This window comes from Chaetodon trifascialis, chromosome 14, assembly GCF_039877785.1.
Source record: "Chaetodon trifascialis isolate fChaTrf1 chromosome 14, fChaTrf1.hap1, whole genome shotgun sequence".
In the NCBI taxonomy this organism is placed as follows: domain Eukaryota; kingdom Metazoa; phylum Chordata; class Actinopteri; order Chaetodontiformes; family Chaetodontidae; genus Chaetodon; species Chaetodon trifascialis.
Window position 1 is genome coordinate 6,454,947 of NC_092069.1, and position 18,088 is coordinate 6,473,034.

General features: G+C 41.2%; 2 protein-coding genes across 2 annotated transcripts; one reads left to right on the forward strand and one right to left on the reverse strand.

The window, feature by feature from the left end:
• Positions 1–6,357: 6,357 nt before the first annotated feature.
• odc1 (ornithine decarboxylase 1) lies at positions 6,358–11,609 on the forward strand. Its single transcript, XM_070979819.1, has 11 exons — positions 6,358–6,481; positions 7,463–7,611; positions 7,828–7,965; positions 8,224–8,397; positions 8,545–8,717; positions 8,828–9,044; positions 9,129–9,212; positions 9,329–9,491; positions 9,596–9,711; positions 9,835–10,049; positions 10,183–11,609. Exons 3-11 carry the CDS (start codon positions 7,864–7,866, stop codon positions 10,319–10,321), a joined length of 1,383 nt encoding a protein of 460 aa, XP_070835920.1. The 5' UTR covers positions 6,358–6,481; positions 7,463–7,611; positions 7,828–7,863; the 3' UTR covers positions 10,322–11,609.
• A 1,021-nt stretch (positions 11,610–12,630) lies between these two features.
• On the reverse strand, positions 12,631–16,913 carry LOC139342088 (G-protein coupled receptor family C group 6 member A-like). The gene is made up of 6 exons (XM_070978977.1): positions 16,744–16,913; positions 16,340–16,652; positions 15,295–16,110; positions 14,607–14,819; positions 14,404–14,521; positions 12,631–13,664 (listed from the first exon to the last, which is right to left on the reverse strand). The coding sequence occupies exons 1-6, from the start codon at positions 16,911–16,913 to the stop codon at positions 12,739–12,741; spliced, it is 2,556 nt and encodes an 851-aa protein (XP_070835078.1). The 3' UTR covers positions 12,631–12,738.
• Between the last annotated feature and the right edge of the window lie 1,175 nt (positions 16,914–18,088).

Below are 18,088 nucleotides of genomic sequence, written 5' to 3' on the forward strand. Positions count from 1 at the left end.
ACATTACAAGGACTTTAAATCTTAACACAGTTGCCTCTGGAAGTGGTCTAAGACATACGCAGTGGTTTGCTCTTTTACTTCTGCTCCTTTCATCTTAAATTTCACAGATCAAATATAACCATTAATGGCAGATCCATGACACCCAAAATGTGAAGCGTGGGCCCACGCCTTTTTCCCCAAAAGGATCAAAGGAGTGAAATGTGCTGATGCAGCCTGTTCGCAGAGATTCAGGCCAACCCAGGAAAGCATAAAAGATGTTCCAGTGAAAATACGATCACTTGGTCTCCACACTGCCGAGCAAACCAACTCTGGGCAACTCAAACTTGAAAGAAGAAGAAATGATGAGTCAGCAGAGAGCCAGATTAAACAACTCTCCTCTCATCACTCCAGGGCTGACAAGTGGGCAAGTCGGCCTGTTGCATGGTCAGACGCTGATTTCATCATAACAACCTGCTGATATGATTTGTAATCAGGCTGACTTTAAATCATTGTTAATTTCATGGAGTGTTTAGATACACAAATGACACATATTTGAACATTTTGTCACATTCAGAAATATAATTTCCATGTTTTTAATCAGTGAGACATTGCTCTTGATGTTACCGCACTTAAAGAGTAAAGTGATTTGTATTCAAACTGACTCTTGTACACAGACAGCTGTATGTACACAGACACAAAATAAACTCGGGACACTGTCACAGAAAGCTTTCATGGGTTGTTGAAGATGTGGCCCAGATGTGTCAGCAGCAGCGCTCCGCCAGACAACAAAAGACAGAGGGATGCCAACAGTGAATAGACATGGGATCTTCTCCCTGATGCACCACAGTTAGCAGGTCGGCAAGTTGACAATTGTGTGTGCAGTGAAAATACGTTTTAGGATTATCATCTCTGCTCTTTGACTTTGTAAAATAGTTTGTAAGCACAAATAATAATGATTATAATAAACTTCCTTTGTATAACGCTTTTCACAACACAGTTACAAATTGCTATACAGAGTCAATCCAAAAAGAATAAATGCACAAAGATGTACATCTAGTCAAGATGAAAACACTGTGCAGCTGTAATAAAAACCCATAATGAGGTGGGCCGTGGGAACAGTTTGAAGGGTGCCGCCTGAGGAGCGCAGGACAGGGTACGAGGACCTGTACAGGAATGATGCTGGAAATCTGGAGACATTCTGACATTCAGATTCAAGGCACACAATCATTTAAGGAAGAGTTCATTTTGATTTGCAGTCACACAGTTCCTCCACACTAGCAGTATGTCCCTATTGCATGGTGGAGGGATGCTGTGCATGGGTCCATGGGTCTTTGTTTAATAAGACTGAGAGTCTACAGCCACAGTGGCGGCTATGTGAGGATGTACTGTACTGTAGCACAGTGGTGCTTTGAGCTAAATGCTAAAGTCAGTATGCTAACATACTCACAGCTGACAACAGGCCTTTATCACAGCAGACATTTTGACTTGTTCCCAAAAAAAAGCATGCTAATAGCTTGTGTCTCTGTTCAAGTATCGTAATAAGCAATGACAGCGAGACTGTGAGCAAGCATGCACAAAACCAGGATCCTCTGGCAGAAGCAGCATGCCAACATTTGCAAAGCACAGCTGAGGCTGATAATGTCATTAGTTTTGCGTTGTGCAAATTTAATGAAATGATCCCCTAAGTTATTAGAGTTCATCCTGAGGGCGAGATTGGTGTTTGTGCCAAAATCCAAATGGCTGGTCCATTTAATAGTTATCAAGACACCAAAAATTCATCCTCTGGGGGAAATTAATGCCTGAATATGCTCTGGCAGTGCATCTACATAGATGTTGAGACATTTCAATAAAAGAACAGAAATGTATATATCAACCTCACGTTGGTTATAGAGGAGAAGACAGGACCTTCATCCCCTATGGATCATAAATGTTTGTACAAAATCTCATGACAATCCATTTCAAAGTTGTTGACATATTTCACTCTGGACCAAAGCGGCAGCCGACAATACATGCAAAACAAATGGGTCAGATACACAGCTTTGAAAGGTTTTAGAATGGAAGAATCTGTGGCAGTTTTGGGTGGAGGCCTGGGGGTCAGTGCCCCTGTGGCTGCACACATTAACCCGTGAAAATGTAGTGGAGATAAGGCAAATGCAAACTAGACTGGAACGGCACAACAGAGAGAACAAGCAACAGAATGAATGTGAGAAGCTGGGTGGAGATGTGACAACTTTGCTCAATCGAAGACACTCGAGCTACAGCAAATTGTAGGCAGGTATGAAAGCTGCTGAGTCATTCCATAGCTCTGTTCTGCTTGGGCTACTGTTCACTATGTTTCAATGTTTATTATTATCCATAAATTGCCAAAGACAGTGGTCGCTGTTCAACAAAAGGCTTGCTTTAAAAAGGCAGAGGGAAGGCAGGAATGTTTCCTTTATTGCTGCTGGTGACCTTTTTCTAAATTCCAGCTCTGTGCAATGCAATTCAAATAGTGTCTTTTTAAAAACTCTTAAGATTTCATTCTGCAATCTCTGTATACACATGGTCCAGAGAGCGAGGACATGCATCTAAACATAGACTACTGTACCTGGACAAGATGTCCAGAAGGCAGGGGTTGTGTGTGAATGAACTGACCATGGTTGAGCTCAGACTAAACTTTCAATTTACTATTTTAGGGCGTTGCGGTAACATGCCAGACACTACAGCAGGACCTACATTACAAGCCACCCATTATCTGTACATTTTATGAAAATACATTTAACTCCATTCTTTCCTTGGAATGCCTTTGACGCATTGCATCCCCTGCTTCTTTTAGGCCAAGCTGCACTGACGTAACAAAACCGACCTCGGGTTTGTATCTAAATTCAGAGACTGCAACACAGTTTACAGTGATGCTCTTCCTCTCTGTGGCTGGCTAGTCATGGATCAGCGGCTGTGTGGTGACTTGTTTTAAGTCTACCCAGCTGTCTGGGTGGAGTCTGTCATCAGAGCTTTAAATTGATTAAGCTGCCTGTGTGTCACATGCTGCTGGGGGCTCGCCCCATCAAAGTCACTCTGTCTAATCTGAGATGACAAATGGATCAGAGTCAGAATAGTAAAGAAACACCACAAGTACCATCTGCTTGAACGGGCCAGGAGCCATGCAGAGAAACCGTAAGATTTCCGATCTCATAAGTAGCTGTCTGGGCCAGCCAAAAATACTCAGGTATATTGAGGTCAAGCCTTCATGGATTTTGTTCTGTTAACGTCTTATGAAGTGTGAACAGCTCCAGTCCTTGACCTCAGACCCCACAGCTATTTGAATTCATGAGTTTAAATTAATGAATGAATCAGCTGCTTCTATTGGTGATAAGTTCATGCAGAGTAACCATGTGAAAGCACAGTTATGATCATGTAACTACTTTGCACCTTTTATAGGCTGTATTAACTGTCATATGATAATTAATAGATGCTTATGGAATGCTGGTCACAGCTCAATAAATGCAAACATTTCAAACTCGATGTTTGATTAAAATGTTGCATGAATGGTGAAATATCTTCAAAAATCCACATTTAGTGATCTAAACCAGTGGCTTCCAACCAGGGGATCAGGACCCCAATGAGATAGTTGCTGCAATAGGAAAGAAAAGCAAATTCTTCTACATCCAGTTATGTTACTCCCACAAGCTTTTATCTAACCCGTCCTTTTTCCTTGTGAAATGCTGCATAGTTATATATCCTCCTCAAAATCCTGTCTTGCATTAAGGGGTCACAGAGAACATGCTAAAGCACAGTGCGCTACTGGGAATATGCAGCAGACAGCTGTGACATGCTTAGTTATGAACACATTTCATGATCTCGACTTCCTCACAATGTAATCTGACAGAATCTTTTCATGGCTAGTACATCAATCAAACACACACTTTGAATGGCATACAGACCAAATATTATCATATCTACTGTACACTTAATACAGAGTAAACTGCCTGCAGTATATACACAGTATGCTTGCGGCATGACCAGGTAAGTCATTTCAATTTAGGTGAAGAAGACATCAGATCTGGCCTTTTAAGCAGAGACACAGACCAGACACTGAGCAGATAACTACTGTTGTGCAAAAAGGAGATTTTAACTTTGTACCCCATGATGCCACAAGCTGATCTTTGGTGTTGGGACATTGCTTAGGAGATCTCACTTGAGTGGTGTTATTTGCTCCAAATGAGGTAGAGAACAGTTGATTCTCTTGCAAAATGTGAGGGAAAGTTGTGGTATGTTTCATCTGCTTATTGTCACAAGGCATATTATGCACACAGAGCAGGTCAGCACAGGATCACAAGCTGATGAAACAGTAAAACTGACTGCGGCATTTCATCGTGCAAGTGTGAGCGAACTAAAAAGTGAAGAGAAATTCAAAAGCAGTGACACACATGACACACAGTCACCAAGGCCCGTACACTGCACTATCTTGTGGGTGGCCAATAACAATCATCATCCTTGTCTTTTGTGAGGCCCTGAAAATGTGGGGGTTAGGTCACAATGGTCCACAGAAATGATTACAGAAAGTCCACACAGAGCGAGAGATAGACATTACATGAGGAGGGTGAAGGAGAGGGTAGAAAGACAGACACTTGGTGGAAGAGGGACAAAAACAGAAACAAAAGGAAATGATGAGAAACAATGTAACCCGGGCTTGCTGCATAATACGTTGTGTTTTGTGATCTTGTGATTTTGAACAAGCCGATAAACATCTGTTGAAAATGAATTAGTGTGGGCCCACTTCCTGCCTGACAGGCATGGTTCTGTGAAGGAGGTGAGGCCTGCTCGAAGAAGTTCAGACTCAGGCCAGGACTGGAAGGAAAACTGAAGTGTATGAAAGTGATGATGTTATCATACATACATGTTGCCGCTTAACCTCATTTTAACTTTTTGACCATTTCAAAAAGGGCTGCGCTTTTTACTTTTTGATAATCAAACCGCTTGGAAACAATTACTTCATTCACCAACCCTGCAGAAAATTTGAATGGAAACCCTGTTGTGCAAAGAGTAGAATGCCATCTTGATTGTGCCCTCAAGACCTGGAAAAGATATTAAGTAAAGCCCACAGATATATGGCCTTCATGGAGCCCTAAGGTTTCCTGTTAGTGTCCTGGAACCATTGCCTGTGCAACATTTCCACATGTACTGTTGGGTCACAGTAACCAAATTCTTCATTTTTCTCCATTTGGTAATGTCTGCTTGCAAACCAAATGTCTATGAAAGCAACCTTTAAACTAATTAGACTGTGCAGTCAAGGGGAAATGTCTTGGGGACAGGGATTTTAGGGTTCTGGTGAAAAGGCATTTTGCTGCTAATTAGAGATTTTCTAAGAATCCTGCACGCCATTTTCAATGGCTGACAGTAAATAGACATAGTAAGGATATAGATATGGTAAAATGCACCACTTCCTTGAGTAATTCCTTGTCTGCATCTGCACATCTTTCCAGAGCTGTTGTGACATACCTGTCACAGCTGTATTGCCACCTTGCCATCTCTGAGTCATCTTGTGATCTCCTTTAATCTCATCAGATAGGTCAACAACTCCAAGAGAGATTGAGCAGACGGCTGTCAAGTCAGGTCACATCACTGAGAGGTTGCAGGCCATCAGAGCCAGCAGCCTGCTGCCGTGTGAGTGAGCATCTCTGGGATGAACATAAAGGCAGTGCAGGTTTCTTCCATCGCAGCTGGCAATGGGAACTGATCATCCCCTGTGCCTGTAGTGCATCATAATGATGTCAGGTAGACTTCATCTGTGAATTATTGTTTTTGTGATTGATAGGTTTCTCTATAAAATGGAAATGGTCAGCATGATCTCCAAAGATATTTAACTTACAATAAAGAAATCGCCACATTGGAGAATCTGGGACCAGAGATCTGGCATTTTTCCTTGAAAATGTACTGAAACGTGTGTAGTTGAGTAATTTTAACTCCTACAATTTATCATGACACGTTTCATTTGAGCCCTGCAGCCTGGCAAAGACTGTCTGGGCACACAGTCCAAACTAAGATACTTCAGGGCAAATTTCTTTCATGGAAGCTCCACATTCCTGTGAGGGATACCAAACCAGCTACCTGGCAGGAACAGTTATTTATTTATTTATTTATTTATTTATTTATTTATTTATTTATTTATTTATTTATTCATTTATTTATTTTACCTAAACAGAAGGCCTGTTTGGTTTGGTTGTGCTATCTTTTGTGATCTTGTGTGTGCGGTACTTATCTAGCGTTCCCTTTCCCACCACGTGGATGAAATGACAAGGCCAAACCGGTTCATACGTGGATGGGAGGCCGGTTTCAGCTGGCTGCGTTGCCACAGTAACGATCTCTCTATAAATACTGTCGGGCTCCTTTACGGCTTCCACTCAGTTTCAGTCTTGAGAGAAAGACGTAACCTCTAGCAGCGGACTTCACTGTGAAGCGAACTGCTTTTTTTAATCCCAGGATCCTGGTCTAATGGACAAACTCTTTGTAAATGCTTTTTAAGGTAAGAAAGAGCTTTTCGAAGTCGTTTTACTAAGAACGTCTCACTTTAGCTTTGCTAAATTCTTGTAAACTAAGTTTAGCAAGCGTTAGCTAGCAGGTTGATTCGGCTATGCCGGCTTCATTTTAAAGCCGGCATAGCCGAATCAACCACGGTAGGGTATTCTTGCTATTTCACCGAAACATCAATTTAATTTTTAATCGCTCTAGAGTGTTACCTTTCTTTAAAGTTAGTATGTTACGTGGCCGGTGTGTCAGACGGCTGGTTAACGTTAGCTAGCAACTAGTTATTCTCGTGTTAAAACTTGCCAACAAACCGACATAACGTTTGCTTGTGATGACAACTTTTCGGGGCCACAGACTTTGGTGAGTTGACGTTGTGCTGAAGAAGTTGTAGAGCTGGCTGTATAAACGGGGACAAACCACTGTAATGGTAACTTAAAAATTGAGTCGCCTCATGGCATGAAGAGCTCTAAACGGAACCGGCATATTGACGTGTGCGTCATGTCTTACATGTGCCCTCACTGATTGGTTCATTCTAATGCCATTGTCGTAAGTTAAAGGCGGTTCTTCTTTGTAATTGGATTAAATGTGCACTGGGCGGGCCTTCAACGCTTCGCCCTTTCTGTGACGGTTTCTGTGCAGATGGTGTCAAGTTGTCATGCCATTATAAAATGGAACGCTATTAGAAACTGGATGTGTATGTCTTGCGCATGCCTCAAGTCTTGTCAGTTTTAAGTTGATTACAATGGTTTTCATAGAATAATTCTTAACTTTGTGTTTAAATAAATAAAAACATATAAATATAACATTCTGAAATTATGTTGTAATTTTAATTTGTATATCGAGTTTGATCTTGAGCTTCAAGCCCATTAAAAATGAGTGTAGATAATTCTGTTACTTATTTCCTGAATCAGCCTTTGCTCCTGAGGAAATGCTGGGGTTTTTTTTATGTTAAAATACTGTCAACTGCTCTTATTTCTAGAATCCTCGCTCTAGGAAAACGCACACTGGCTACTCAGCAGGCCCCGGCCTTGAGTCTTATTTGAAAGGATTCAACTTCACTGGTGAGCCACCTTGGCTTCTCTGCACCTGAGTTACGGCAACGCTAAATTCCATCTCTTTCATATTCAAGTAAGTGTCTCATTGTCTGTTGTTTGCAACTTGATTCAGTATCACATTGTAGTTTTGTACAGATAATACTGTAGCAGAATTGTCATTCACTCACTTGCACTGTGGAAATCTTTCCCTTGGATGGAGAATAAAATGCACTTCAGTAGTCAAGGACACAAAAGATACTGTTCTCAAGGCTGAATACAGTCTCAATATGTTCTTCCCTCCCTCTTACAGTTTACTAGTGACCAATCAAAAGGACTTCTTTTGACCATGAACACTTCTACTCCTGCTGAGTTTGAATTCTCTTTCCTGGAGGAGGGTTTCTCTGCCCGAGATACTGTTGAACAGAAGATCAATGAGTCATCCATGACAGTAAGTGACCTGTTGAGACATTGCTTAGAGAATACACAGATGACCCCACTTGTTATGTACTTAATGTCACCAGGGTGCAACTGAGAGCAAGCTGTTCAACCGAAATCCTACACTACAGTTTTGTCAGTTTTATTATTACACACAGTGTTGTTTATTATTTGCAGGGTATTATGTAATATTCTATACTGGCAAATGTTTTTGTTACACAACTGCTTTTATTCAACTCTTATGTCTCTTTTCCCATCCACTCCATCACAGGATGACAGGGATGCCTTCTACGTCTGTGACTTGGGAGATGTGCTAAAGAAACATCTGCGCTGGGTCAGGACCCTGCCTCGCATCACTCCATTCTATGCCGTCAAATGCAACGACAGCCGGGCTGTCGTTACGACGCTAGCATCCCTGGGAACTGGCTTTGACTGTGCAAGCAAGGTGCATGTTGGAAAATTTCCCTAGCACTAGATGTTCTCAGAAAAGCACAATACAAAGCTCTCTTGATGGCTAGCTGAAATTGCATTGGCAGCTCGTGTTTTTAAATTAGCACTTTTTTTTGCTGACTGTTGCATTGTCCCCCTCTAGACTGAGATTCAGCTGGTTCAGTCTCTGGGAGTGGATCCAAGTAGAATCATCTATGCCAACCCCTGCAAGCAAGTTTCTCAGATCAAGTATGCCTCTGCCCATGGGGTCCAGATGATGACCTTTGATAGCGAGGTGGAGCTCATGAAAGTGGCCCGCTGTCATGACAATGCCAAGTGAGACCCTTTGCCATCCATAATATGAATGCTTTAGTGGTATTTTTTTTTTATTTGCCTTCTCTCCATTTTTGTTCTTTTGACTAACTCTGTTTCTGCTTTGTGCCCAGGCTGGTACTGCGGATTGCCACGGATGACTCAAAGGCAGTGTGTCGCCTGAGTGTGAAGTTTGGGGCCCCACTCAAAGCTTGTCGAGGCCTCCTGGAGCGGGCTAAAGAGCTGGGACTGGATGTGATCGGTGTAAGCTTCCATGTTGGCAGTGGCTGCACTGATGCTGAGACCTACACCCAGGCTATCGCTGATGCACGCTGTGTCTTTGATATGGGGGTGAGTTGTGATAAATGGCATATGCAACTGTGATGTGCAGCTTTTCACCAAGCAAAGTAAACTTAGACTCTTTGTGACCACTAGAATGAGCTGGGCTTCAACATGGACCTGTTGGACATTGGAGGTGGTTTCCCTGGTTCAGACGATGCGGAACTGCAGTTTGAAGAGGTATCTTACAACTCTTTATGTGATGTTTCACATAAACATTATATCTTTTGGACTTTTTAATGCATTTATTTTTGACTGATATTTACCTGTGCACTCTTCTTCTCATTCTTTGCCAGATCACAGCAGTAATTAACCCAGCACTGGACAAGTATTTCCCTGTTGACACTGGTATTAAGATCATTGCTGAGCCAGGGCGCTTTTATGTGGCCTCTGCTTACACACTGGTTGTCAACATCATTGCCAAGAAGGTCATCATGGACGACGAGTCTGCCTCTGACGGTAACAGCCTTCATTTAGAAAAAATATTAGGATTTAGAAAAATGTTTTATTCTGAAAGCAGATTTGAAACCTTTCTCAGTAATAAAAATTTATGCTTCCTTCAGAGGAAGACGAAGGAACCAGTGATAGGACTCTGATGTACTATGTCAACGATGGAGTGTATGGATCCTTCAACTGTATACTCTATGACCATGCTCACTGTTTGCCAACACTACATAAGGTAAGTGAAATTCAAGGATAGAAATGACAACAAAGTCTCTCATCATACAAATGGGTCAGTGGAAGGTGAAGTAAATGGCAGTGTTAACCTGTGTGTATGTGTTTCCGCTCTTAACACTAATAGAAGCCAAAGCCAGACGAGGTCTTTTACCCCTGCAGTATCTGGGGTCCCACGTGTGACGGCCTCGATCGCATTGTTGAGCAGTGTAACCTGCCCGACCTGCAGGTGGGCGACTGGCTGGTCTTTGAGAACATGGGTGCCTACACCGTGGCTGCCTCCTCCACCTTTAACGGCTTCCAAAGACCTGACATACACTATGTCATGTCCCGCCTCGCCTGGTGAGTACGCGTCACAGAGGCCCAAAGTAGTAGTTCGCAATGGATCACTCTCTGAAAGTCTGATAATGAGGAAAATTTAAGCGCAGCTTGCGTTCTTTGACAATCTAACTTTTGTCTGCATTGTCTTCTTCAGGCAACATGTGCAGCAGATCTGTTCGCAGGGCATTCCCACTCCAGCAGAGGGATCTTGCCTGTTTGAAGTGCCAGCCTGCTGTGGTCGAGAGAGCAGCTTGGAGGTGTCCACTAAGCCCTGCCATGCCCATGTGGTTTAAACACATGCGATACATCACATGTTCTAGCATCCTTTTTTGTTTATTAATTATTTGAGAAGGTGCTATTTGTTTTGTTTTTTTTCCCCCCCTCCCTCTTCCCCAAATGTACATGAAATTTCAAGGCCAGTTACTTGACAGGAGAATGAGAGGGACATGATGCACAAATTTCTGCGTTCTGTATGGAAGCTGGGGATCAACCCTCAAAGAAATGAGGCTGAATCACACTCTGAGTGTCTTTGTGTGTTCCAGGACGTGTGACAGGGCAACTCTGTACATGAACTTGTTGCTGCAGTCTTCCTGCACTAATTTTGGGGGATGACTGTAAGGTGTACTGTAGTACATGAAGAAGCTATTTGCTGAACTGGAATAGTGTAGGGAGGTTAACTGTTGCTTTGCAAAATAAATCACAAAACATTTCATTGGTTTCCCATCGCCACATGATTCACAGCACTGTAGTAGTAGTCCAAGAGGTGAAGGGTTACCAGTGCTATTAACTTAATATCAAAAAGCCCACTAGCAGATTGCCTCAAGCCCAGGCAATCACCAGCGCTAACTGACCTGCAAAAGGTAAAGGGGGTTAGTTTGCTACTAGACTGTCCATTGAAAGCCCTGTTAACAGCTGAAGCACATCCCTAGCTAGAAACTCGCAAAGAGGTGGTTGGAAGGGTGATTTAATTCTCAAAAAATGGCTGCTATGTTTATATTTTCCATGATCTCCACTTCTGTACAGAACCTGTTGAGTGTTACTCCTCAAAATGTTTTTCTTAGACTTGCATTCATAATGTAGCTTCATGACTGATTATGGTCAGAGCCAGTCTACCCCACACAAAATCTGAATATGTATAGGTGCACAGAAACAGAAAAGGCATGCACCACATTGTGCATGTCAGAACTCGACATCAGTTGTAACCACTGCTCAGACAGTACTATGGATACATGCCCGAAACAAACATTTCAGGTGCTCCTGTCAAGCGTGTGAGCCTTGTGTTTGTCCAGGTCACAGTCGCTGCAGGTGCCACCAAAAACCAATCTTCTAGATTAACACGTAAAACACAGGGACTCAAGAAGCAAATTGCTCCTCTCCTCTTCTCCTCCTTATTTTATCTTTTAGTTTTTATAACTTGTAGAAGGCAAGAAGTGTATTCATGATATTAATAAGAAGCCGTGCTTAACCATACATTTGAAATGGATACGAAAGAGACGGGATTGCAAATTCATAATGCTTTCCTATGGAAACTTTGAAGTTTTGTATTTTTTTAATAAATAAAACATTAGGTGCAGAGCCGAATTATGGGTTTTGTTTTTTTAATGTTCCATATGTACAAAAGGCATGTGTAGCAGTAACCCTCAGAGAGCCATTCACAGGACGTTTCCAGAGTCCCATCTAGTGTTTGCAGAGGGAAATGGTTCAAGCCAGATGTTGCCACAGTGTGACATTCTCAATTTCGCACACAGTTATATAACAGCTAAAAAGAAAAAAACATGTGTTACAGATGATTTTTCTTTTCCTTTTCACGGTTCTCTCTGCTTTTCCACTTGCAGCTGAGTTTCAGACACACAAGGAAATTGATTTTGCATGTCAGCTTATAATCAACTGAAAATAGCACTCGTTCATCCACAGCAGTAGTATAACAGTTCTTTGCCATGAAATTGACCTTTTTTTGTATATAAATGCACACTTTTCTATCATTTGATATTTCTGTCTAGTTCTCCTTTACAGTTGAGAGTTAATTTAATCAACACATTAAGTTTAGGATAATACTGCAATATGACAAATGGAGACTTCGATCCAACCGGCATTTTGGTGCTTTATGTAGATGTTACATGTGGTAATATCTAGTGAAAAGTTTGAGCTGTATACTTCACACCCCCTAGTGTCCTATTTCAGAGCAGATGAATTGTCTGCAATGGACCAACAGGGGGTGCTGTCCTGCAGTATTCACAAAGAAAATGGAAGCGGACTTACTCAGCATACTGGCCTCCATCTGTCTCTTTACAAACACTCTAATAAAACATAAATCACAATACAAAATAAAGTAATTAAGTTTACAGCAGCAAAAAGAGCAAAATAATCTAAATTTCATGTGTCAATTACGCAGCGTATCTGACTCCTATCTATAAGACAGTATGGTCAAAAATATAACAATGATACGCAAAAAATGGCAGTATATATTACTTAAAGGCACATCAAAAGTAAAAGCTTAACATATTACACAGCCTAACACTTACATACACACTGCAGTGCCTTTTTTCTTTAAATTATCATTTCTTTTCAAGACATCACATCAAAAGTAAAGTAGCCAGTGTAGTACATTAAAGTAGCCTGAGCGTCACACAGTGATTCACCAAAGCAAAGCGTGTTTTGGTGCAGATAACTGTAACCCAGCATCAAAATACTTGCGGATGTGCATGTGAGATTATGACCTCACCACAGCCATGTTGTTCTGCTCATAATGCTTCCTGATGTACTCGGTAATGGCCTGCTGGTTATTGATCTCTTTCCTGAACACCATAATGTAACACTTCGGGGCCAAGTGACATCCGAGGATGCTGTAGCTGGAAATGGTAACGGCTGCACTTTCAATAGCTCGTTTGTACATCCCAAACAAATTGATATAAATGGGGATGAAGAGGATCCAAATGATTAAGAACAGCAGCATACTGGTGGTGATTAAACTTGCATTTTTATACAAATCTGGCAACTGCTTACCTTTGAATGCAAACAGGAAACAACTCAGGGCTAAGAAAGCATTGTAGGCCAACATGGCTATAAAGAACTTGGTGGAGCCTTTGTCACACTGCAGCAGGATGGCCATGTTTAATATCTCTCGATGAGGAAATGGGGGGTAAAAATACAGCCATGGCACACACAAGGCCACCTGGATCCCAGAGATAATGATCACCACAGCCACCGGCTGATTGAGCTTCTTCATCCAGGACTCTAACTTAGTGTCAAAGTTGAAGCCCACTAAGATTTGGAGCAGGTTGGCCAGAATGCAGGAGATGCAGAGGGAGAAAGCCATGCCGAAGACGGGCAGGCCTGCCATGCACGAACCTGCAGTGGGTAACCCTGTGAAGCTAAACGTTAGGCAGAAGCACACCAGCAAGGAAAAAAGCTCCAGGAAGCACAAGTAACCTCCAACGGCCTTCACAATGGGAGTGCTACGATGGATTGCAAACAAAATAGCAAACACAATGGTGACAATGATCCCAAAGACTTCCAAGCAAGTCAAAATGATAACGAAGGGATTTGACCAGTGAAGGAACTGAACAGTTTTGTTCAGACACTTATTCCTCTGTGGAGAGGAATACATCTCTACACTGCAGCGCTGACACTTCTCACCTATGGAAGTAAGCAAAGGAATGCAAATTTAACTGTACAGTGAAAGTAAGAACATTTTTGCATGAACATCAGGAAGAATGCATTCCTTTTCTTTCCTTATGCATGTATAACATTTTGTTTTGCATAAATGGGGAAGTACCAAGCCACAGCATCAGATCACCCTTACAGTACAGTACAGTGCAGTACAGGAAGGTTATGTAATGTTTGCAAATTAATTCGAAACTGAACATAAATCATCAAAACATCACATTTGGCATACTACTCATGAAAGAGTTCGTTTTTAAACTTTTACAATGTAAACTTTTTGGAATTCATTATGTAATAATAATAATAATAAGAGGAAGAAGACGAAGAAACTTATTTATATAGCATTTTTCTTAACACACAAAGTGCATTACAGAAATTATAATAACTGCTTCATGTTTATATGTCTCTTCTAACCAATCAAGTTGCAGTTTTCATCCATGTGTCTCCAGACTCATATAATATATGTGGTGAAGGCCTTGAAGGAATTCTCTAAAATGTGTTAAGTGTCTTTTTTGGTGAAATGGAAGGTCTCACTATATTGACATTTGAACCATCAGTCCTATAACTGTGATGATATTCTCATTTGGTAGAGCTCCTCTTAGATGCTTGGATTTTTACTATTTGAGGTGATGAATATTTCATATGAGAAGGAAACTGTTGGGCTGTCTGCAGACATGATCTTCTTGCTTGAGATGAATGATCAAACACTTACCATTTTCAGCAGAAAACTCTCCATCTGCACATGGAACACAACCAGTGCAGCACTGTTTGCTTTGCTTTTTCAACTCCTGTCCTGGTGTACATGTTTTCGAGCAGTTGTAAACAGTCACCTTTGAAAGACAAAACAGAATCGGTATGACTTGATCTTCATTAATTACTTTGGGAAAGAAATATGCAATGAAAACTTGACCTCACCACCAGACTGCGCTTATTTCTAACAAGATCATCTGGGATTTTGATTTTTCCCTCTGGCCAGTACTCTCCAATGGTTTTGATGTGTACGTGCTGTCTGGATTCAACCATGTTCCAATACACAATATCATATCCAAAACTGGGGTCTCCGTCAGGGTTAAAGAATATCTGTGTGGTGTCCACAGTGAAGTTGATTTTCTTGATTTCCACAAGAAGCTGTGGAGACAAATTACATGAAACTATATCAAAAGAAGAGCTTGATTATTTGGGGGAAATGTGCTTATTCGTATTCTTGCAGAGTTTCTGATGGGAAGATTGATACCACTCACACAACTGTCCACAAACTTTGAGGCTATAGCCAGCAGCTAGCAGCTTAGCTTAGCATGCAAGCTGGAAACAGTTCTGTTAAACAATATCCACATACCAGCACCTCTAAAGCTCACTTATTAACAAATGATACCTCACATGTTTAAGAGATCCAAGCTTGCTCCCATTTCCAGTCTTTACGCTAGGCTAAGCTAACAAGCTGCTGACTGCAGCCTTATATTATCAGACAGATACGAGAGAGGTAACCATTTTCTCACCAAACTCTGCAAGACAGCAAATAGGTTTATTTCTAAAACATCAAACTATTGCTTTAAAGCCAAACGTTAGCAATGAAACATACATCAGTATGATAACTTTACTGTACCTCTGAGGCTGTAAACTTGTGGCTGTGTTTACACTGGTAGTTGTCACACTTAAGTAAGCGCCTGAGACCCTCAACAATGACTTGAACAGCCAAGTAGACATTGTATGATCCATGCTGGTCAATGTACTCGGCCAAGCAGCTTATGTCCAGACATTGCTTGGACACCTCTTGGCTGCTCGGTAGTGAGCAGTTGCTTTCTCTGTTCTCGTCAGACTGATTAGAACAAAGTGGATAATTACTCAGGTAATGTTCGAGAATGGCGTCAGTGGTTCCGTTGAACACTGAGAGGACATAGTCTTTAAAGCTAGGCACTTCATTCCTCTTTGAGATGAATCCGTAAACCTCCCCGGCCCTCTCAATGCCTGGCAGTGCAGAGACCTTTGTTGAGGTGGACCATGAATCGCTTGCAATCCAAGTTCTGTTGAGGTTGTGTTTAATAGCTGCTTCCATGATTATATCAACGTTGGTGTTTTTGGTGAACATGATGACGGCCTCGGCGGAGGATTTATTGATATTGTTCACCAGCTCAGCCATCCTCACATGGGTTTGGGAATTGTTCTTAGAAAAGTAACCAGGCAGGATGTCAATGAATTCAACGCACAGGTCATTCATTCCAGCGAAGATGTCCGCAAGTTTGTCACTGCCGTACTTCCCATATTCATCATCACTTCCTACAATGGCCACTGTTTTCCAGTTAAACCGCATCACCAGCTGAGCAATGGCCTTTGTTTGATGTTCATCACTTGATATTGTTCTCAGAAAAGTGGGGAACTTAAACTTCCTGCTGAGCAGCTCACTAGTTGATGCGTAGCTAATCTGTAACAAACAGGAATCATGATGAGATTATTCTGCATGCAACAGTGATGTATTTAAATCTAGAGACAAAGACGACATTACCATTATTGAATATGTTACAGCATCTTAGATATAGATGCGAAATCTGTCATAATCCAACCAGTTTCCTCAAACTATACAAAGGCATTCAATATCTTTTGCATCTTGAACTGTAGCTAATGGGACAATATCAAGTACAGAGAAGACAAACCTGAGTGACTGATGACAGAGCAAAAACTCGTGCAACAGCTATTGATACTTCAGAATACCTTTCACCAATCACTGCCTTTGTTCTGGGTTCAGGTAACGCAGCTTGAAAGTTTTCAGGCACTAAACACCTCTGAGGGTCTGACTGGTTCTTCAGCAGCTGGAGCGCTGCTCTGATAGCAAAACTGACATCACCACAAGTGTCATAGATGTCATATCCGATGGTGAGGTTGGGTAGAACCCTTGGTGTGCGCTGGTTTATTTCTCTGATGGCGTATATCATCACTTGAATGTGAAGGAACATTTGCAAATCATACCTTCAAAAATTGACAGAGGGCAGATGAAATTTCTGAGATGCTTCTATATTTCAGAAATGTGATTAATTCATTTCAATGAGGCCATACTCACGCATGACAGGAGAGGGGTCCATGTATTCTGCTCCTATTGGTTTGTGTGTGAAGAGGGAAAAGTCCTCCAATGATGATGTCCCCAGGAGAGTAAGCATGCAGAAGACCATTCTCTCCTGAACAAGGACAGAATACGCTCGCAATGCTGACAAAGAACTGTAACAAGAACATTGTGCATACGCAGGTCGAAACGCATGTATGTATGCAGTCGGTCCTCTCTCTAGAGTATGAACTGGTTCCAGGAAAAGAAACCACATATAACTTCCCACTGTGGAAGTCAGATATGATTTGCATTGTCAGACAGACGGAACGAATATTCGTTTGAACTCCAAGGTGATTGGTGTTGCTCATATAAGAGGATTCATTCATACTTGGATGTTATTCATTATCTATCTTCAGACAAGGCAGATATCTGCTTTTGAATTGAGCAATGGCTCTTTTATTTATGTCAGTGACCACAAAAAAGAAACACTGTGGCACGGTTTGCACTACTGTCCATGAGAGGGCAGCATGCTACATGTGTATGATGTTCCATGTGCCTTGACATAGAAGGCTTATGTTTTATTGCATGTTTTATATTCAATCAGAGTAATATACAGTTAATATTATAGATGTTTTATATTTTGCAAAACAATTCAGGCCCTCATAGGAGTCATCATTGGATGACAAGCCCTAAAAGAGCTTAGAATAAAAGAAACTCTGGACATCTGGCCATTTCTTACGTCAGCAGGAGTCACAATTGTAAAACTTATTACAAAATATAACAGGTTGTGGACTTTTGAGACATTACTGAGATATTTTACCTAAGTAAAAGCAATGCCACACTATAAAAGAAGAAGCAAGAATCAAAAGTAAAAGTAATCAGAATGTTGTGTTACATTACTGGATTATTATGACTAATCATTTAAGGTGTAAGCAGCATTTAAATATTGAGGCTGAGGTGGATCTAATTTTAGTTACTTAACTTGATTCTATCTTGGTAGTTTGATTCAAATCAATGCTTATCAGATGATTCTATGTTTTTAAATGAAAGATCTTGATCTTGCAACTGACTGATAACTATAGCTGGAAAATATGTTGTGGAGGACAAAATGGAAATACTCAAGTAAACTACAATTGGCCTACCTTAAAGCAGTATTTAAGTACAGTAATTGAGTAAATAGTTACATTTCACCATTGATCAGTGTCTCTGATCAGTGATGTACAGTTGTCTATTACTTTTACTTCTACAGTCTCCTAACAGCCATATAGACTTATTATATTGTTTGTTAAATAAAAATGAACTACATACATGCTGTAAAATATAATGATAAAAATGACTGGATGTAATGAAGTCCTTGAAATGC

Bases quoted from the DNA above. Each gene is read 5' to 3' on its own strand.
- odc1 (XM_070979819.1), top strand. From the start codon at position 7,864: ATGAACACTTCTACTCCTGCTGAGTTTGAATTCTCTTTCCTGGAGGAG. The intron at 9,045-9,128 runs GTGAGTTGTGAT...TGTGACCACTAG, and splicing joins GCTGTGTCTTTGATATGGGG to AATGAGCTGGGCTTCAACAT. The intron at 9,712-9,834 runs GTAAGTGAAATT...TAACACTAATAG, and splicing joins GTTTGCCAACACTACATAAG to AAGCCAAAGCCAGACGAGGT.
- LOC139342088 (XM_070978977.1), bottom strand. From the start codon at position 16,913: ATGTTCTTGTTACAGTTCTTTGTCAGCATTGCGAGCGTATTCTGTCCT. The intron at 16,653-16,743 runs GTGAGTATGGCC...CAATTTTTGAAG, and splicing joins GGACCCCTCTCCTGTCATGC to GTATGATTTGCAAATGTTCC. The intron at 16,111-16,339 runs GTTTGTCTTCTC...TGTTTGTTACAG, and splicing joins CTCTGTCATCAGTCACTCAG to ATTAGCTACGCATCAACTAG.